The sequence below is a fragment of the Ixodes scapularis genome, unplaced genomic scaffold (genome assembly GCF_016920785.2).
Source record: "Ixodes scapularis isolate PalLabHiFi unplaced genomic scaffold, ASM1692078v2 PGA_scaffold13__105_contigs__length_92229423, whole genome shotgun sequence".
Lineage (NCBI taxonomy): Eukaryota > Metazoa > Arthropoda > Arachnida > Ixodida > Ixodidae > Ixodes > Ixodes scapularis.
In genome coordinates this window covers 34135892-34152255 of record NW_024609839.1, presented here as the reverse complement: position 1 = coordinate 34152255, position 16364 = coordinate 34135892, and the positions used below count along the sequence as shown (strand labels likewise).

The following is a 16364-nucleotide window of genomic DNA, read 5'->3' as shown; positions in this document are numbered from 1 at the left end:
AATAAATATTTCACCCGGATATTGTTTCATGACCCATTCAAATTGTACAAACGAAGGCCCTAAATGAATCTCCAACTGTACTTTTCTTGTGACGTTTATGCTTTCCTGCACTGGTCACCTGGACAAAACTGGCAGGCTTGCAAAGACGGTACGACCGGGAGTTTCTTGGGACGTAAGTGGCAGTTCATGTTTGTAAACAGTAAAATGGTCTATTGAAACGGAAACAGGGGCTATATTCGACAAATGTTTCGTTTCTCCTAAAAATAAACGGAAGTGACAATATCGCGTTTGATTCGTTAGAGGTTCAAATGACGAAAGTTACCTATTTTCGCCATTTGACCTTCTAACCAATCAAACGCGATATCGTCGCTTCCGTCACTTCCGTTTCTTTTTAGGAGAAACGAAACATTTGTCGAACATAGCCCCCTTGGACTACTATCAGAAGCATGCTTGCAGAGTACTTACAAATGAAACAGCGATCTCATGTAATCCGTGATAGATGCATAATCCGATTCGCGCAGCACAGAACTATCCACAAACACAATGTCGAAGATGAAGGCGGTGGCTCACATTCAGCGGAAGTTTCGCGGTCGCCGATGAGCACCTCTCTGTCGTGGTAGATGCGTAATCCGATTCGGGCAGCACAAAACAACGCAAACACAATGCCGAGGTTTAAGGCGGTCGATCCCATTCAACGGAAGTCTCGCGGCCGCCGATGAGCAGCTCTTTGTCGACAAACAAAATAAATTGTTTGTAGTAATAATTTGACACTTGAATCCTAAAAAATACCAAGGTTAAGGACAACCTACGGGAATCAGAAATTAGCATATATAATACCTAATTTCTTAAATAATCATCCAGATATTATGGAAATATAGTGTTTCTATAAAATTGTTTCTCAATATAGCTTCAGAAACAATATAAAAGATATATTCTGACATCTCCGACATAATTAATTGCCAATTTATTTCCATATAGCATTGCGTTTACCATTGTGAGTGATATTTTTTGTGCTTGCCACTGCATAAATTTAACGTGTATTTTTTTTTCTTCGTGAACGTTATGATTATATTGTGCTGTTGGTTCCTGCCGATGTTATTTTATATGTACTTGTTTTTGTTTCCCACTGCTAATTGACGCAATGTATTAGGGGGACTTGGCCTCGGCAGGCAAAATGTATCTGCCCTTCGCCCGTTCTCTGGAGACATTGTGTCCAAAGAAAGAAAGAAACAAAATTATTACAATAATTTAAAAAAAAGGGTGTGGTGAATGCCGAGTCCTTTATTTTGACTCCGCAGCCAATACAACCTCTGCACGCCAAAAAACAAATTATGAGGCAAAACGTGTGAACAGAATAGGCCACGCCCTGCGTTTCTTGAGCTGTCTCTGGCTATGGCTGGATAGATGGCGAGTCATGTTGTTTGAAGCCAACCCTGCGTCGGCCCTGTTGCAGCACCTACACCAGCTACGCGGCAAACAGTGTTTTGTGAGGGGACATCTTGAGGCGGAGAACCCACGCTGCTAGTGTCACGTGAGACCCGCATCCCGCGCCATTTTGAAGAACAGCCCGTTCTTGATTTTTAGAAGATCTGAGGGAGAACCTTGCTCGACGATTTCTCCTGCAGACAGCACCAAAATCCTGCAAAGTAAAGAAAACAATAACTCTTTTTCTGAAGTAGGACTCGCCAAAATACTTGATCCCGTATTCAATAGATTCGTGTTCACCTAGCATTACAATAAGACTAACAGGATCCATCGCACTTGGTCACATGTTACTTTACTTGAGGCTCCTAATTAAGACAAAGCGTAACTATTTGAAATGTGTGAATAGCGTAACCAACCCCAGTTTTGTTAGACAAATTAGCTCGCAACTTTATTAACGATGTGATTACACTACAGTTCAGCTGTACAAGTGGCGATGTCAGGGGAGTGCAGGAGACCTTGTAGAGTTAAGCTTCCCCCGGAAAGAATGTGCTGGCTACACCACTCAGCTCTTGAAATTATGGCATATTAAACTTGAATTATGAACTTTCCAAAGTAATGTAACAGACGGCTCAGTTACCCAAAATGTAGAGCGTTTAAGTTACCTTTGTCTGCGGAATTCAATTAGTTTAGGTTTAGGTGTACAAAAGGCTCGAAGCCAGAGTGACACTGCTCGTACATAATACAACAGACACGGTGTTCGCTGAAAACATGATGGCAGAATTATTCGCGAACAAGAATGGATGGATGGATGTTAATGGCTATACCCTTTGCAATGGGTGGTATCTTACTCCACCTAGCCTCTGGGATGTTCAAAGGCTTTGTACATATGTATGCTTGAATCATGTTTAAATGAAGATAGTGTTTGTATGACCAGTGTTACAAGACGCTCATATAAGAAAACAAAAAAGCGCGCTTCGGACAGTATCTGCCGACCGTCCTTTGTATGATGTATTTGCAGTGTGACCGCTGCTCAAATGTTCATGACCGATGAGCCAAGAGCTTACTGATCACAATCCATGACGGTGTGGAGCTTGTGCGCGATTGTAATGACGGTCGTGGATTGGAACTCCGTGCGCGTAGTCTCTTTCACGAGACGCTCGGTTTCAAGGTCCACCGATGACGTCGCTTCGTCCAGGACTAGGACTTTGCTCTGCCTCAGGAGAGCTCGTGCCAGGCACACGAGTTGTCTTTGTCCAGCACTGCGATTTACGGTAGAGGTAAAACAGAGATCAAATTAATCCTAGGCCGTCTGGCTGACATCAACGATAGGCCCGTTTCAAAAGCCCATCGAGCGACACTAGCGGCCACCGTATTTGGGGCGTAGCTTCCTGCTCCACGCGTGTTATGTAATCCGAGTTCATACCGCGGGGTGACGCGGCACTCGTGTCCAATGCGTGTTCGCTGTGCACGCTCAAAATATTGTGGCCTTGGATAAGTGATGTAACACCCACTGGAGGGCGAACATTTTTGAAAAAAGTGCATTCTCACTCATAGAGATTAAAAACCGAAACTATCTGTTTCTATGTTTATAATTCAGAACATAAAAATAAACGCAAAGTATACGAAGAAAACAGGTAAATAATTATTACCATCTACACATCCTCATAAAGGGGCACACACGACCGTTTTTTCTGGTCAACTATCTACGTTATTGGAAATATATATATATACTTTTTTAAGTTTGAGTTTGATCATTAGGATTTTGTTAATAAACACACCGGAACTAACAATCACTATATAACTTAGGCGCAAGTTCTTATATTTTTATTGGAAACCTTCAGATACTTTTATTTTTTCACTTGGGGAGGCACGACCCTCTCTCTCCTAATCATTTGGACACGTCGTCAAAACGTAGTCTTATGTAAAATATAATTTAAATAATACCTCCAACAGTCTTGTCAATTCTCAATTATGCGACTCTTAAAAGTCACGTATAATTACGCACTTTTCGGACACGTGAGTTTTCGGATGCTTTAGCATGCTCTGCATGCTAAGCAGTTTCTCAAGATCGATTATTTAATCCTGTGCGCTATAGAATTTCTTTTAGGGCACGTGGTCGTCAAAAGGGTGAGCGGCTTCACCTTAAGTTGTCGCCTCCCTCTGCAATGTCGCAGTCAAGACCCGATTCTTGACTGGATACGAAGTCCTTGAGATGCGCCTGTTCCAGGGCTTTCCAAAGAGCCTCGTCTGGATGTTCGTTGAAAGGATCCAGGTTCCAGCGTAACGTTCCAGCAAACAGCACGGGATCCTGCTTTTTCGGTGAACATGCAGGTCTCAATATCGCCAGTAGATTAATCAATAATAGCTTACAAAAACATAAGTATTAATGCCAACATTGAACGTTCATGTTTTCAGGGCATAATATGTAATGACGGTGTATTTATCCCGTATCTTGTTTGTTTTATTTTTGTCCCTCCCCTCTCTAACGACTTTAGGCCCCGACAGTTCTAAAAGAAAGAAAGACAAAATAAAATATAAAGGAAAAAATGAATGAATGAATTGAATTGAATTGAATTGAATTCTGATCTCCGCCTTATCAAGATTGCTTTCTTCAGTAACGTGCATTGGTTACTGTAATGAAAACGTCTTTCATAAGCGGAAACTTTTTATGTGAGTGCGGCGGCCGACCCACAAACGCACGCAGAGGAAGCGTCGAATACCGAGAACGGAATACCTTTTATTATTCAAACTTCCTAAAAACGGCTTATAACTTTTGTACCATATAACGACAAGCTGTCAACTTTGGCACCTAGTACGAATCCCCAGCATTGAAGTTTGGTAAAAATTGCACGTTTAATTTTTCAGTGAAACAAAAAAAAAAAAAAAAAAAAAAACGGCAACATCGTCAACAGCCTGTCAGTTAAATAAAGCGCAGGGATCGAATAACCTCGACGGCACTGTTAAGTAATATCTGAGTGAAAAGGATGACAATATATCAGGCTTTACTGATTATGTTCTCAACAAAGGCAGATGCATTAAAAAATAAAACTCCCGATAAATCTAATAAAGCATTCGTCGGTTAGACCAAATGTCAAGTATTCTATAGAAACTTATAACCTCCCAAACAGTGATCAGACAGTGACAAGTAAAAATATTGTACCTCCTGTTATCCACCTGCCAGCTTACAACATATGTTATTTCAATCGGTCCAAAACAAACAGAAAAAAAAACTGCATTATCAAGGCACTACCAGAGTCACAAAATTAGCTGACCTTAGAGTATCGTCACTTCATTCCCCGATTTCAAGGAGAGCGCCGCTATTTTTGTGCCTAGAGCAGAGCAGGCGCCTTTGGCGAGCTTCCGGTACGGTGATAAGAAGCTATCCTTTCGCACCGCCGAGGACTGTTTTCACGTTTCTGGCGGACGGCCATCTTTTCCTTGAAATTCCAAATAAGGTTACTGATATAAGCACCAACACGGCTGACGTGTCGTCGCTCCTAAGCCTTATAGGTACAATACAGAACCTGAGGAATGATGGTCATTTTCAAGCGAAGGTCGTGCAAGCCGATCTCGGTGACATCCACGTCGTCCACAACAATGGACCCGCTCTTGGGTTCGACGACTCTGAACAGGGCCAGCGCGCAAGTGGACTTCCCAGCACCGGTCCTCCCCACAACACCAACCTGACATGTGTAAAACAAGAAATCAAGGATTTAATCAATCACTCAAACTCCCCCAATAAATTTTACGCCTAAATGGTATTTTATTCATCCGCATTAAAGTTACGAACAACAAATGCATGTAACTGAGAGCATGAGGCAGCGGATACTGTCTGTTGAGGACAGTGCTGATTGTTTTATTTTCAAGGGCACAATAACGGATGAAGAAATTAAAGTTAAAATAAGCGACGGCTAAATTTATTTGTCTAGCCTTTTCTAAAACCCTCGCTCTTTTGTGATGTCGCAACTACTTTTAGTTATGGAATTTGTTATTTGAAATGACAGGAGGGTCTGGAGATATTGCGTCTGCTATTTCCATTTCCCAGTTCCAAATATAGCGTCTGGTGATTCGAATTGCCATAACCAAATAAACTTACCAAATTTAAACACAGGTTGCTATTTGCAGCAAATGTCCCTATATAAAGTATAACATTATCAAACATAAATTTTCTTCCGTACGTCCGGCAAAGAATAATTGACTTTTTTGTAGAAACTATAAAGCTAGCACTGGAGAAAAGAGCAGTTTCGCCAGACGCCGACTCACCTTTTGACCCCCAGGAGACTTAAAGTTGATGTTCTGCAGAACAGGCTTATCACCGTTCCGGTAGGCGGCGCTGTAGTCCGAGAAGGTCACCTCGCCTAGAGTGGGCCAATCGGCGGCAGGCTGAACCTTCGCATTCCTCCAAGGCGCCTGCGTACGTGAACAAACAGTTAGATCACCGACGAGTAATCAATCCCCTTACAAAGCCGAGGGCGACCTAAAGCATTTTGTGTGTAAAAACGATCAAAACGACGGACAAGCAGGATAATGACAAACACCGCAGAGCGCTGAAGATATACAAGACTTAGAAAGCAACAAAGAGCGGCGTAGATAATTGGTCATTGTGGGTGATAACAACGCAAGTGAGGAGATAATAAGGATTTTAGTGCGTTCCGTTGTGTTCGCCGATCTTCTACTCCTCATTTGTTTTTATCGCTTTTATCCTAGGCCAATAAATTAAAAACTAGTTTAAGTATACACCCTCTTAAAGACCAGAGGAAGGCTAGCTTGCTCCCAAATATCTGCTTGCACCGTACGTATGCCATGACGTTTTAGTTTTACAATTATCTAGTGCATGAGCGAAAAAGGAAATCAAGACCAACCTCCTGCGGTAAGTTGAAGTATTCCATGACCCTCTCCACAGCAACCAGACTGGCAGTCAGCATGACGGACATCAAGCCCACCAACGACACTTCGTCCGCCATCTGAGAAGCGAAAGAAAGCGTGCAGGCATGGCCACGTGGACGTGTGTTCCGGCGCATGGTTAAAAAAACAAAGTACAGTACGACGCCGGAGTATGTTTTGTTGTAACTGGCTAGTTTATAAATTCGCGTCTGAGCACGATTGGCGGCGTTGTAACTACTTGGGACTGTTTATTATTAGACAACACACTGGCGCCGTTTATGGGACAGCTCTGGAACACTCTCTATATGCGTATATTTTAAGCAATAATCTTTCATTGTGTGCTGAAAATAATTCTGACGTTAATTTAACGAACCTTTGATGAAACGAAGTGGTGTGTAGATTTGATTTCGCGAGTACTGTATGTCTTCGAGTCTATCTTTACGCAGATCGGGAATGCTTGGTTGGCTACATAATAGATGGCGCCAGTGTGACAGGCACAATAAACAGCGCGTTATACTGGAAGAGAGGAGTTTTCATGTGTTTCGTGTGATTAAACCTAGCAGGCGAACGCTATAGGCAACTATATCGAGCAGGTGGGATGTGACTTTCTAGTGTCCGACCAAACTGTGAAAGCAACTCGCGCAAAAAGGGACTTTTCAGCCACTTTTTCTCTTGTAATAAAAAGCCAATGCAATACCTAACAGCCAGTTATTCTTAGATGCTACCGCGCGGACTCACCGTATTTTATTGCTCGGGTTTCAGCGATGCTAGAACCAGAAATTTTTAGTCACGTATGTCTAGAACAACATTGCTGCTTAGGAAGTAGTAATGCTAACAAAATCACAAACCAAAGAAACACTATACTTTCTAGTTTAAGTGAATAAATGTGCCCAACATTCAATTAATTAAATTCATGAAGCACGAAGGATCAAACAAATTCAAAATGCGAAAGAAATTAATATAAAAGAAGAACAGATACCTTAAAGAGCCGTGATTCAAAGGTGAGTGTTGTGCAGACAAACCTGGAGCGTGTAAGAGAGAACCATTCCGACCATTCCGGGGTCCAAAGAATGCCTGACGAGGACGGTCACCAGCGCTGCCCCAAAAGACAGCAGCGAGGTCAGGAGTTGCACGAGAACCATGCGGCACCTGCCGCCGTAAAGAGATAGACAGCGAGAAAATGAATAATACGGCGTCAGATAATTGCAATAATTATGTGACAAAAAAACAAATTCAAAGTTCAGAAAACGGGGCTGCTTTGCGATCAACAAATTATGTTTTTTTGAGGAAAAGGCGCAACTTACTCACCAACCAAGTGTCACTCGGGGCTGCTTAATTTCCGACCAAGTCACAGTTCACGTTGTTGTTTTTAGTCACACGATTGCCAAAATATTAGAGTTCGGCAACTGATTACTTGAATCAGTGAGATCACAGGCAGTTACGATGTACTAACTGTGGATACGGGTGCTAGTGTTTGCGTTTCGAATAGGTCTAGATTATAATTAACTGCATAAAGCGAACGTGCATTCGTAATAAACTGGCTTAGTTAAACAGGGTATTTCATGATGGTTCTGCCGACAAAAAGCTACGGACGTTCCCTATGATAATACCATGTTGAGGACTGCACTCCTTTTTGGTACCGACTCACATGAACTCCGTTGTACATTGTTTCATGCAGATTTATCAAAAAACAAAAGCGTGCCAGCATAGCTCTGTGACGTGAATACATTAGGACGAAAGAGAATCGCGCAAGGTCAGTTCGTACCATACTTTGTATCATCCTACGATGAAGTAAAGACCAAAGCCACAGGCCGCCAGGTCCAATCACGTTCCACGCTATACCATGACACGCTTAATATTGATTAGGGGTGGAGGAATAATGTTCATATCCAAAAGCGCCACATCATTTCTATAGCTTCGACGCTCCAAAGAGCTATATGTCGTGGCTTTCTTTGCGATGTAAAATTGTTGAGTCACTCAGTGCTCTTCGATTCGAACCACTATCCACCCGTCCCCTCATCACTGATACGAGACGCGGGCACTGATTCGTGCATCGAAGCGAAATACCGCACAATTTCTAAGTCGCTCTTGATTGGATCTGGCGGTCCGTAGCTTTTGCCTTTGGTTCATCGTAGGGTGAAGGGCGCGCCCGCTTCAATTTTCACGATTTGTCGGAGTCGTGCGTTTTGTAGTGTCCTGTTTGGACACCCTTTGAGACGAAGTATAAAACCGCGATCACACTCGTACCCGTTCCTGTCACAATGCTGCACTAAACTTTGGATACGTAAGCGTTAGGATAGTTAAGTAGGAATATAGCGCACATTGGGGGGGATGTTCTAGTAATCCCAAGTTGCAGAGCAGCCGTGGTCGCCTACTAATCAGCGTGTAGTCTACAGTCCCCAGAAGCTTGGGGAAAACAAAAGGGTGCGTGGCTTACGGTCACGCTTACATCGTGATTTGTTCTTTGGCATTTTTAATTTCAAATGCAGCAATCTCTTTGGCTTCCCAGCGATAATAAGACGCTTGGGGGAATGGAAGGGTGCTAATCAATTCCCTTCCCCCGAGGAAGGGAAGTGATAAACACCATCTCTGGGGAATGGTGCTCATCTCCGGGGAGGCTGATAATCTCTGGGAAATGGTGCTAATCAATTGACAATCTGAGAAACGTCCTGCGTTTCTTAGATTGTCAATTACTATATGTAGCGTTTGTTTTACGCAGTAATTAGTGAGTTTTAGTATTATCTATTCGAGCACACACGAACAGTCTGTTTGCGTTAACGTTCCGTGTCGAACACTGAGCGTGCGCGGGAGACGAAACCTTTCGTCTGGATATCGAATGGCGGCGATACGATAGTGCAACGTGATTTACGCGACGCTAACGCAAACGCACAGTGCCCGCGTGTGCTCCTATAGGCAATACACTCTCTGTATCTCGGCGTTCAAACAATGCGGCAATACTCGACTCCAAAAGTGTTATAGCTGTCGTGCGAATAAAGCCATATACGACAAGAAAGTGATGCTAAATGCCTCTTCGGCGCATCGGAACGCGAAGAGGATCACGCCAATCGTAGGGCAACATAGAGATCGCTTAGGGAACGCGAGATGACGAGGTAGCCAAGCACGCGCAGTAACTAGTTGAGCTCGGAAGGAAACAAAAGAAGGTTGGCGCGTTTGGGGATAAACAAACGCACGGTGGGTATACAACTTAAAGAAAAAACACTAATCTTAATGACAGCAAAAGTGTCGTACCCGTCAAGAGACGCGGCATGGATGTGACAGTTGACGCTGTTGTCTTGGAGATACTCCAGAGTTTTAACGAAATGTTCCGTGGCACCAAAGGCTCGAATCGAAAGGGCCCCTGAAATGGTCTCGCCGAAGTGAGACAGGACAGGTGATCGGCTCACAGACTGCAACCTGCGCACTTGACGAAAAGATGGCAACGAAACCATCTGAAACAAGAAAGAAAAAAGCAATCGTGTGACTAATATTTTTTTGTTTGATGTAATGATGATGCGATAGCGATTATTTTGCTATACTCCGTCTCGTTCTAAACTCGACCCTTCACAGATGGAACCACTCAAGGAGCGCGATAAGTTCATCGCCATGGAGCTCGTCACCTTCGTGCGTTAGCTACCAGCGGCTACGCCAATCAGACGATCAGACGCGGTGAATGTGCCGCGATCCTGCGCTTTTCTTTCTGCGTAATTGACTTTGACGGAGGTACGTAGCCACGAAGAGTCCGAGCGCCGCGAGGATTCGCTTTTGTCGCTGTAGCTTCGACTGCGGTCGGCAATGAAGCTAACGGAGTGTAACACTACATTCCCTTTAAGTAACCAGGAATTGGGACCTCGTCAGAAGGATACACGTCTTCTTTCGCCCCCCTAACAGGGTCTGTATTTGACTGAAAATAAAAGCGTACAAAAGCATGCCATACGCAGATCATCCTACCCTACTATTTATACCGAGGGACAACATTTCATGCCAATGTAGTTAAAGCCTGGAATGTACGGGCACGCGTGCACTTTCCCATTTTGAGCGCTCATTAAACGAATACTTTACTAGGGGTAATACATCCTACTCCACTCATTTGCATTTGAAGGCACTCCTACTACGCAAATGTCTCCCCCGGGAGATTGGAGGTCTCACCGCGCCGCAAAAAAAAAAAACAAAAAAAAAACATATTTTTGCTCTAAAAATGTTTAGGGAACAAGCTACAACACATATTGAGCGAACACTTGCATCGACCAAACGGCCCGCGGCGAGCCTTTCGCCCACCGGCGCGAATCCTGAATAACCGCGACTTCCATCAAAATAGGGTGGCGCTTCCCCCCCCCCTCCCAATTCGATGCGGAAAAGACCAAGGTTGCTGGTCATCCAGCCATTCAAACTTCACCAAACCTGTCCACACCGAGGTCATTGCGCTATCGGGGAGTAGGATGTATTCGATTAAATCTCTGACGCCCCGGGAGGAAGGCGCCGAGTGGGCTAATGCGTCTTAGCTAGGAGCGTGGAGCGAAAGCTTGCGCTGGGAACCTCCTGGGTTCGATCCCCGCCACCCCCGCCCGTTTCGATCTGGATGAGTTTTAGAGCGCAGCTCTTAGGGGCCCATTCCCGGCTTGAGCGGCGTCGGCGTCGGCGTCGCCGTCGGCGTAACCAAGGTCGCCTCAAGGTCACGCGGCCCCCAAGGTCATCCCAAGGTCACTCCAAGGTCACGTGACACCCAAAGTCACGTGACCCCCAGAGGTCACGTGACCACCCCAGGGTCACGTGACCCCCCGCCGAGGTCACGTGACCTCCCCGATGTCGCCATCATCCCTGATGACGTCACCAGCATCCGAATCGTCATCGTCATCATCACTGATGACGCCATCAGTATCCGCATCGTCATCGTCATCATCACTGATGATGTCATCAGTGACGTCACTGATGACCTCACCGGCATCCGCATCGTCATCATCACTTATGACGTCATCAGTGACGTCACTGATGACCTCACCGGCATCCGTATCATCATCGTCATCATCACTGATGACGTCATCGGCATCGTCACGTGACCCCCCCCCCCAGGTCACTTCACCCCCCCCCCCTCCCAGTACCCTTCCCTCCTCCTCCTCAAGGGCGGCGCTCTAATTCGGTGTTACAGGGAGTTGTAAACGGCTTTCACTTTTTTCTTACCGGCACGCGTTCGTGTGGTCACTACTGCGCGATGCACGTTAAAAGCCCCAGGTTAGCGGTTGTACTGCGCAGGATAAGTTTCTCACCTACAGCTATGAGACTGATCACCCCGTTGAGGCGTACCAACATCAAGGCTGTATAAACACACATAACAAGCCGATTTTTGTTTTTTTCGCGTACTCCCATCCGCTCGTCGGAAACCGCAAGTGTGGTCGTCAAGTGCAGAGAACCGGTTCTAATGCAGCAGGGAAGAGAGAGAAGGGGGGACTGAGAGAGAATACAACGCTTGGAGGTTCCTTTTAAAGCGGTAGTTTTCCAGGCCCAACCGCACTCAAGGTCACGTAATCATGGTCACGCAACGCCTCTGGCTGAAGTGCAATGTCACGTAATGTCCGCGGCTGAAGCGATCGTGGTTGAGGCGCCGGTTGCCCAAGCTTCGTTTGCTTAAGCTTGTAAGCGCCAGGAATTGACGCCACCTGACGTCTTCGACGTCGTTCTAGAGGTCGTTCATGTCGTCGTCCTCTAGGTCGTCATTCTCGACGTCGTCTAGACGTTTTAGAGGTCGTCCTAGGGGTCGTACTCAACGTCGTCTTAGACGCCGTCCTCGACGTCGTTTTATGGTACGTTTACACCTGAGAAGAAACCCGCTGCCGCGGGAGCGGATCCGCTTCGGGCGGCGGCGGCGACGAGCGGGTTGCGTTTACATCTATTTCCTTCGAGTGGCGGCGGCGGCGCCGGCTGCGGCAGCGGTTCCCGTAACGTCTCGTCGAATATGACGAGAAGACGCGAGAGTTCCCGCCTCGGCTCTCTCTCTCCCGGGCGTTGCTGCTCCCGGAAGAACGCGTACTCGTGACGTAGGCAGCGTCGCGCTGCGCGAGAATGTCCCATCCGGTCAGCGAAACGCCTCGTTCGGCGGCAGAAATAGATCCCGGACCTAAACGGCTCGCCGTCGCGTTTTCCGCCCAGCGTTTCGCCCCAGCGGCAAAAGGTGGGCGGATCCGCTGGCGGATCCGCAAGTGTAAACGTACCATTAGACGTCATCCTTGAGATCGTCCTAGACGTCATACATGACGTCGTCCTCGACGTCGTTCTACACGTTGCTCTTGAGGGAGTCCCGGTGGTAGTCTTAGACGTCGTTCATGACGTCGGTCTCTAGGACGTGTACACGGAATATTATAACCATTTCATCACCGTACCATTGCCTTTTCTAATTGCTTTCACGTAAGAAGTTCCGGTAAAGTTATCGCCTTTCATTGCGTTTGAACGAATGAACGTGCGTGTAATTTTTGACTTTGCGTTATTTTTCGGGGTTTAACGCTAGAAACGAGAAAACACGTGACGCTATATTCAGACACAGAAAGCAAAGAGGGAGATACAGGTGGATATTTATATCTTCATAAAGCAACGGACGTTCAGGAACGCGTTCAAAAATAGTAAACCTTTTGCAGAATTACTTAAGCACCAATGATAATGCCGTGAATGCAGGGACACGCGCTGCATGTGTTAGCGACTGCAGCAGTAACTGTTATAAGGCAAACATTTAAAGAAGCGCTTTGCACGTGCGTTCTTCATCATTGTATTTTGATTATTTATTTATACCCTTTACACGGAACGCAACTGCGTGTTACGCGTGTACCTACTTTCCAAGCATTCTCCATGGTGCTTGGGTAATTTAGAGCAAGGCCTATTTGACTCCGAGCACCACACGGGAAATTCTTACCATCAGTCCCAGAAAGAGAACTGAAGTCACAACCACGATGAAGACAAAATACGCAGACGGAATGCAGAGTACAACGACGAGTAGAGACATAGACGCTATGTTGGCCATGTTCATCGCAGCGTAAAAGGGCACCTCCTTGTCAACCAGGTCGATGTCCCGGCTGAACCTGAAACAGCCATGGAAATTGAAGTTGGCAAAAAACAAAACTTTAGGTTTTACGCGCTCAACCAGCGAAGAGCATTTGGGACGCCCCGGCGGAGGGCAGAAAAGATTAACTCAGACCGCATGTGGATCTTTTGACGTGCAACCGAAGACCCAATTGCACGGTGCCTTCTCCGAAATAGGCCGCCGTCAGATTTGAGCCAGTCAGAATAACAACAAAGCTTCGCGGTGTTGTACATAGGTATGCAGTACATCAATAGTGAGAGATGGGCCAGTTATTACATGACTTATTTTGCCAAAATGCGCCACAAGACAAGCACAGAGTGAGCAAGACAACACGAAGTGCAGTACATGTATTTCTGACCAGGGTACAGCTTGTGTGAGGTGAGGTAGATCTTTCGCCTAAATTACCCAAGAATCAAAAAAAAAAGATGCCGAGAACTTAGGTACAAGCGCAGCACGCGCCCTTCTCAGTATAAAAGCTTCGAAGAAAGTAACCAAGAAAGAGTTGAAATAGGAACGCGCAAAATGCCGTTCGTTTTAGACTTTTTTGCTTTAAAACAGTCTTTGATGCAGGCGCCAGCACCTGCAAAGGTTGTACCTGCGTTCCCGACATTCTCCCTTGCTACGTTTACAAGAATGCGATCATAGCGCGTCAAATCGAGAGGGGACTAATCGCACGCAGCCTGTCTTCCCAATTCTTTCTCTTCTACCCATCTGCTATACTTCGTCTCATCCTACGATGGACTAAAGGCCAAAGCCACGGGCCGCCAGGTCCAATCACGTTCCACGCTAAACTATGACACGCTTAGCATTGATTAGGTTTGGACGAATAATCCTCCGAATCCAAAAACGCTGCGACATTTTTATAGCTTCGACACTGCAAGGAGCCAGTACTTCGTGGCTTTCTTTGCAATGTAAAAATGTTGAGTCACTCATGGCTCGATCCGAACCACTGTCCGCCAATTCCCGTCAGTGATCCGAGGCGCGGCCACCGATACGTTCATCGAAGCGAAATGCCACGCAATGTCTAAGTGGCTCGTGATTGGATCTGGCGGTTCGTAGCTTCTGCCTTTAGTCCATCGTAGGGTGAGACGAAGTATACTATACTTCGTTTCAGCTTCGGTCCGAGCCCGGCCGATGTTATGAGCCGAAGGGCCAATCAAACAGCGAAAGAGGCACAACATCAAGGCGTGCTCTCTGCAGTTGATAGGACCAGCCGATATTCGCCGTCTCTGTGCGTGCTCCTCCGTCGGGTAGTCTTATCAAGCGCAGAGAGCACGCCATGACGCTGCGCTTTCGCGGTGTTTAATTGGCCCTTCAGCTCATAACACCGGCCACGCTCGGACCGAAACTGATACGAAGTATAGTCAAAAATGTCAAATCTTGATTCGATGCGCTATGGTCGCATTCATGTAAATGCAACCTTTGTTTGGTGTACAACGATCTCAAAGCTGCAGTGCGAGCATGGGTTTTGATCGCTCAGATCATTTGCTCACGTTCTTGCGCGAGCGAAGCCATACATGAAGCCACGGTCTCATGCCACTAGCTTTGACAGAGTTGTATAGTAAGCGGGAAACGAAGTATTTGCGGCGAGATGTTTTGGTATCGCACCCTGGTAAAATTTTTTCTCAACCCTAGAGTGAGGATACTTCAACTTCCTCTGCTGCTGCAAACCCGTGCAATGCCAAGCTTCTATGCCCTATGAAAAGCAAAACATGATCACGACGTTAGCACGCTCACTATCCAAAGTTACGAAAACAGAAGCGCCCCTAGCGAGCGTTTCACCGCAATTAGAGTCCTCGTATCACCGAAGGGTGAGCTCATTAACAAATCTTAACATGAAAAATAAATTCAGACATGCAGGCATTAATGTACATTGACAAGATTGTGTAGAGGCACCATCCTGCTATTATGTCTTTTGAAGACAATGAATGTACGGTGTAATGGGGACTTTAGCCGATATGACCTGTGTACAAGTGAAGGTTTGTTCTAATAGATGTATTACATGATCCTATATGTTTCCTAAATTCTTTCAACAAAGCTTAGTCACAAACTGCAAGATTCCCAAGGAGTGAGTACGCAAAACTCGCTTAGTAGAAGGGCAAAATCTATTAGTACAAAAGCTCCTCATATATAAGAAAGGGTTCACCAGTGTTTTATTCAGTGAAGCCTCCGAAAGCAGTTCCGTAGTAAGGACGAATGTGTTGCTAGGCCTAAAAAGGGGTCACGATGATAGAAGGTGGTCACGCGATTTTCCCTAGCAACGTAGTCATGCACAAAGGGGTTGTACTAAGATGTTTGTACCAGTAAACGTCTCATGGACCTACACGCCACGAAACAAGTTGTGGTCGCCTTCAAATTCATCCACGAGAGTAAATTTGACGTATACCTAAATGTAAAAAGTCCGAAATGAAATAAATAAAAAAAACAAAAACAGTGCCCTCTCTAAAGCCGGGCTCACACCTTTTATAAACAATTACAAGCATGGCGTTTCACTGGTGCTTTATGCGTGAAAGCACGTGCAGCGTGCAAAAGGGCGTAACTTTGGTAAGCTTGCAATTCACGTACTTGCCCGAACGAGCAGAGACATGGCGGCGGCCAGATGACATGCTTGCAACCGCGTATGTGCAGAGAGAAGCTCGCTAGATGGGCCTCTGTTTTCCTCGCTTTGGGTAGTGCAAGTCCTATACACACGCGTTTGTTTTCATTTTCGTAGTGCACAGAAGATTGACATTGCACGTGCTTTTATTAGCGTAGGAAGTGAAATTATCCCTCCTCTGGGTTGTGTGAAAATTCCACCAGGCGGTGATACCCAAACTTCTCGCCGCGAATACATTATACAAAAAGCAGCCTGCAAACAAATTCGAATGCAAGTCACCGCGAAATCCGTGTTTCGAATGCCGCATGGCAACGAGTTCGAGGCGAAACTTGGCACGCAGCATTCGAATCACGGTTATTGGAGTGATTCGTGTTTGCAGACTGTCGTTTGTATGAT

General features: G+C 45.7%; 1 protein-coding gene across 1 annotated transcript; it reads right to left on the bottom strand.

Moving 5' to 3' along the window:
- Positions 1-1238: 1238 nt before the first annotated feature.
- Positions 1239-13370, bottom strand: LOC121832987 (multidrug resistance-associated protein 1-like; the record flags this gene model as incomplete). Its single annotated transcript, XM_042289738.1, is given in 9 exon segments — positions 1239-1639; positions 2490-2684; positions 3567-3733; positions 4950-5108; positions 5689-5835; positions 6288-6389; positions 7332-7458; positions 9559-9758; positions 13205-13370. Coding segments are annotated over 9 exon segments (1375 nt in total), but the record flags the coding sequence as incomplete, so codon positions are not given.
- Between the last annotated feature and the right edge of the window lie 2994 nt (positions 13371-16364).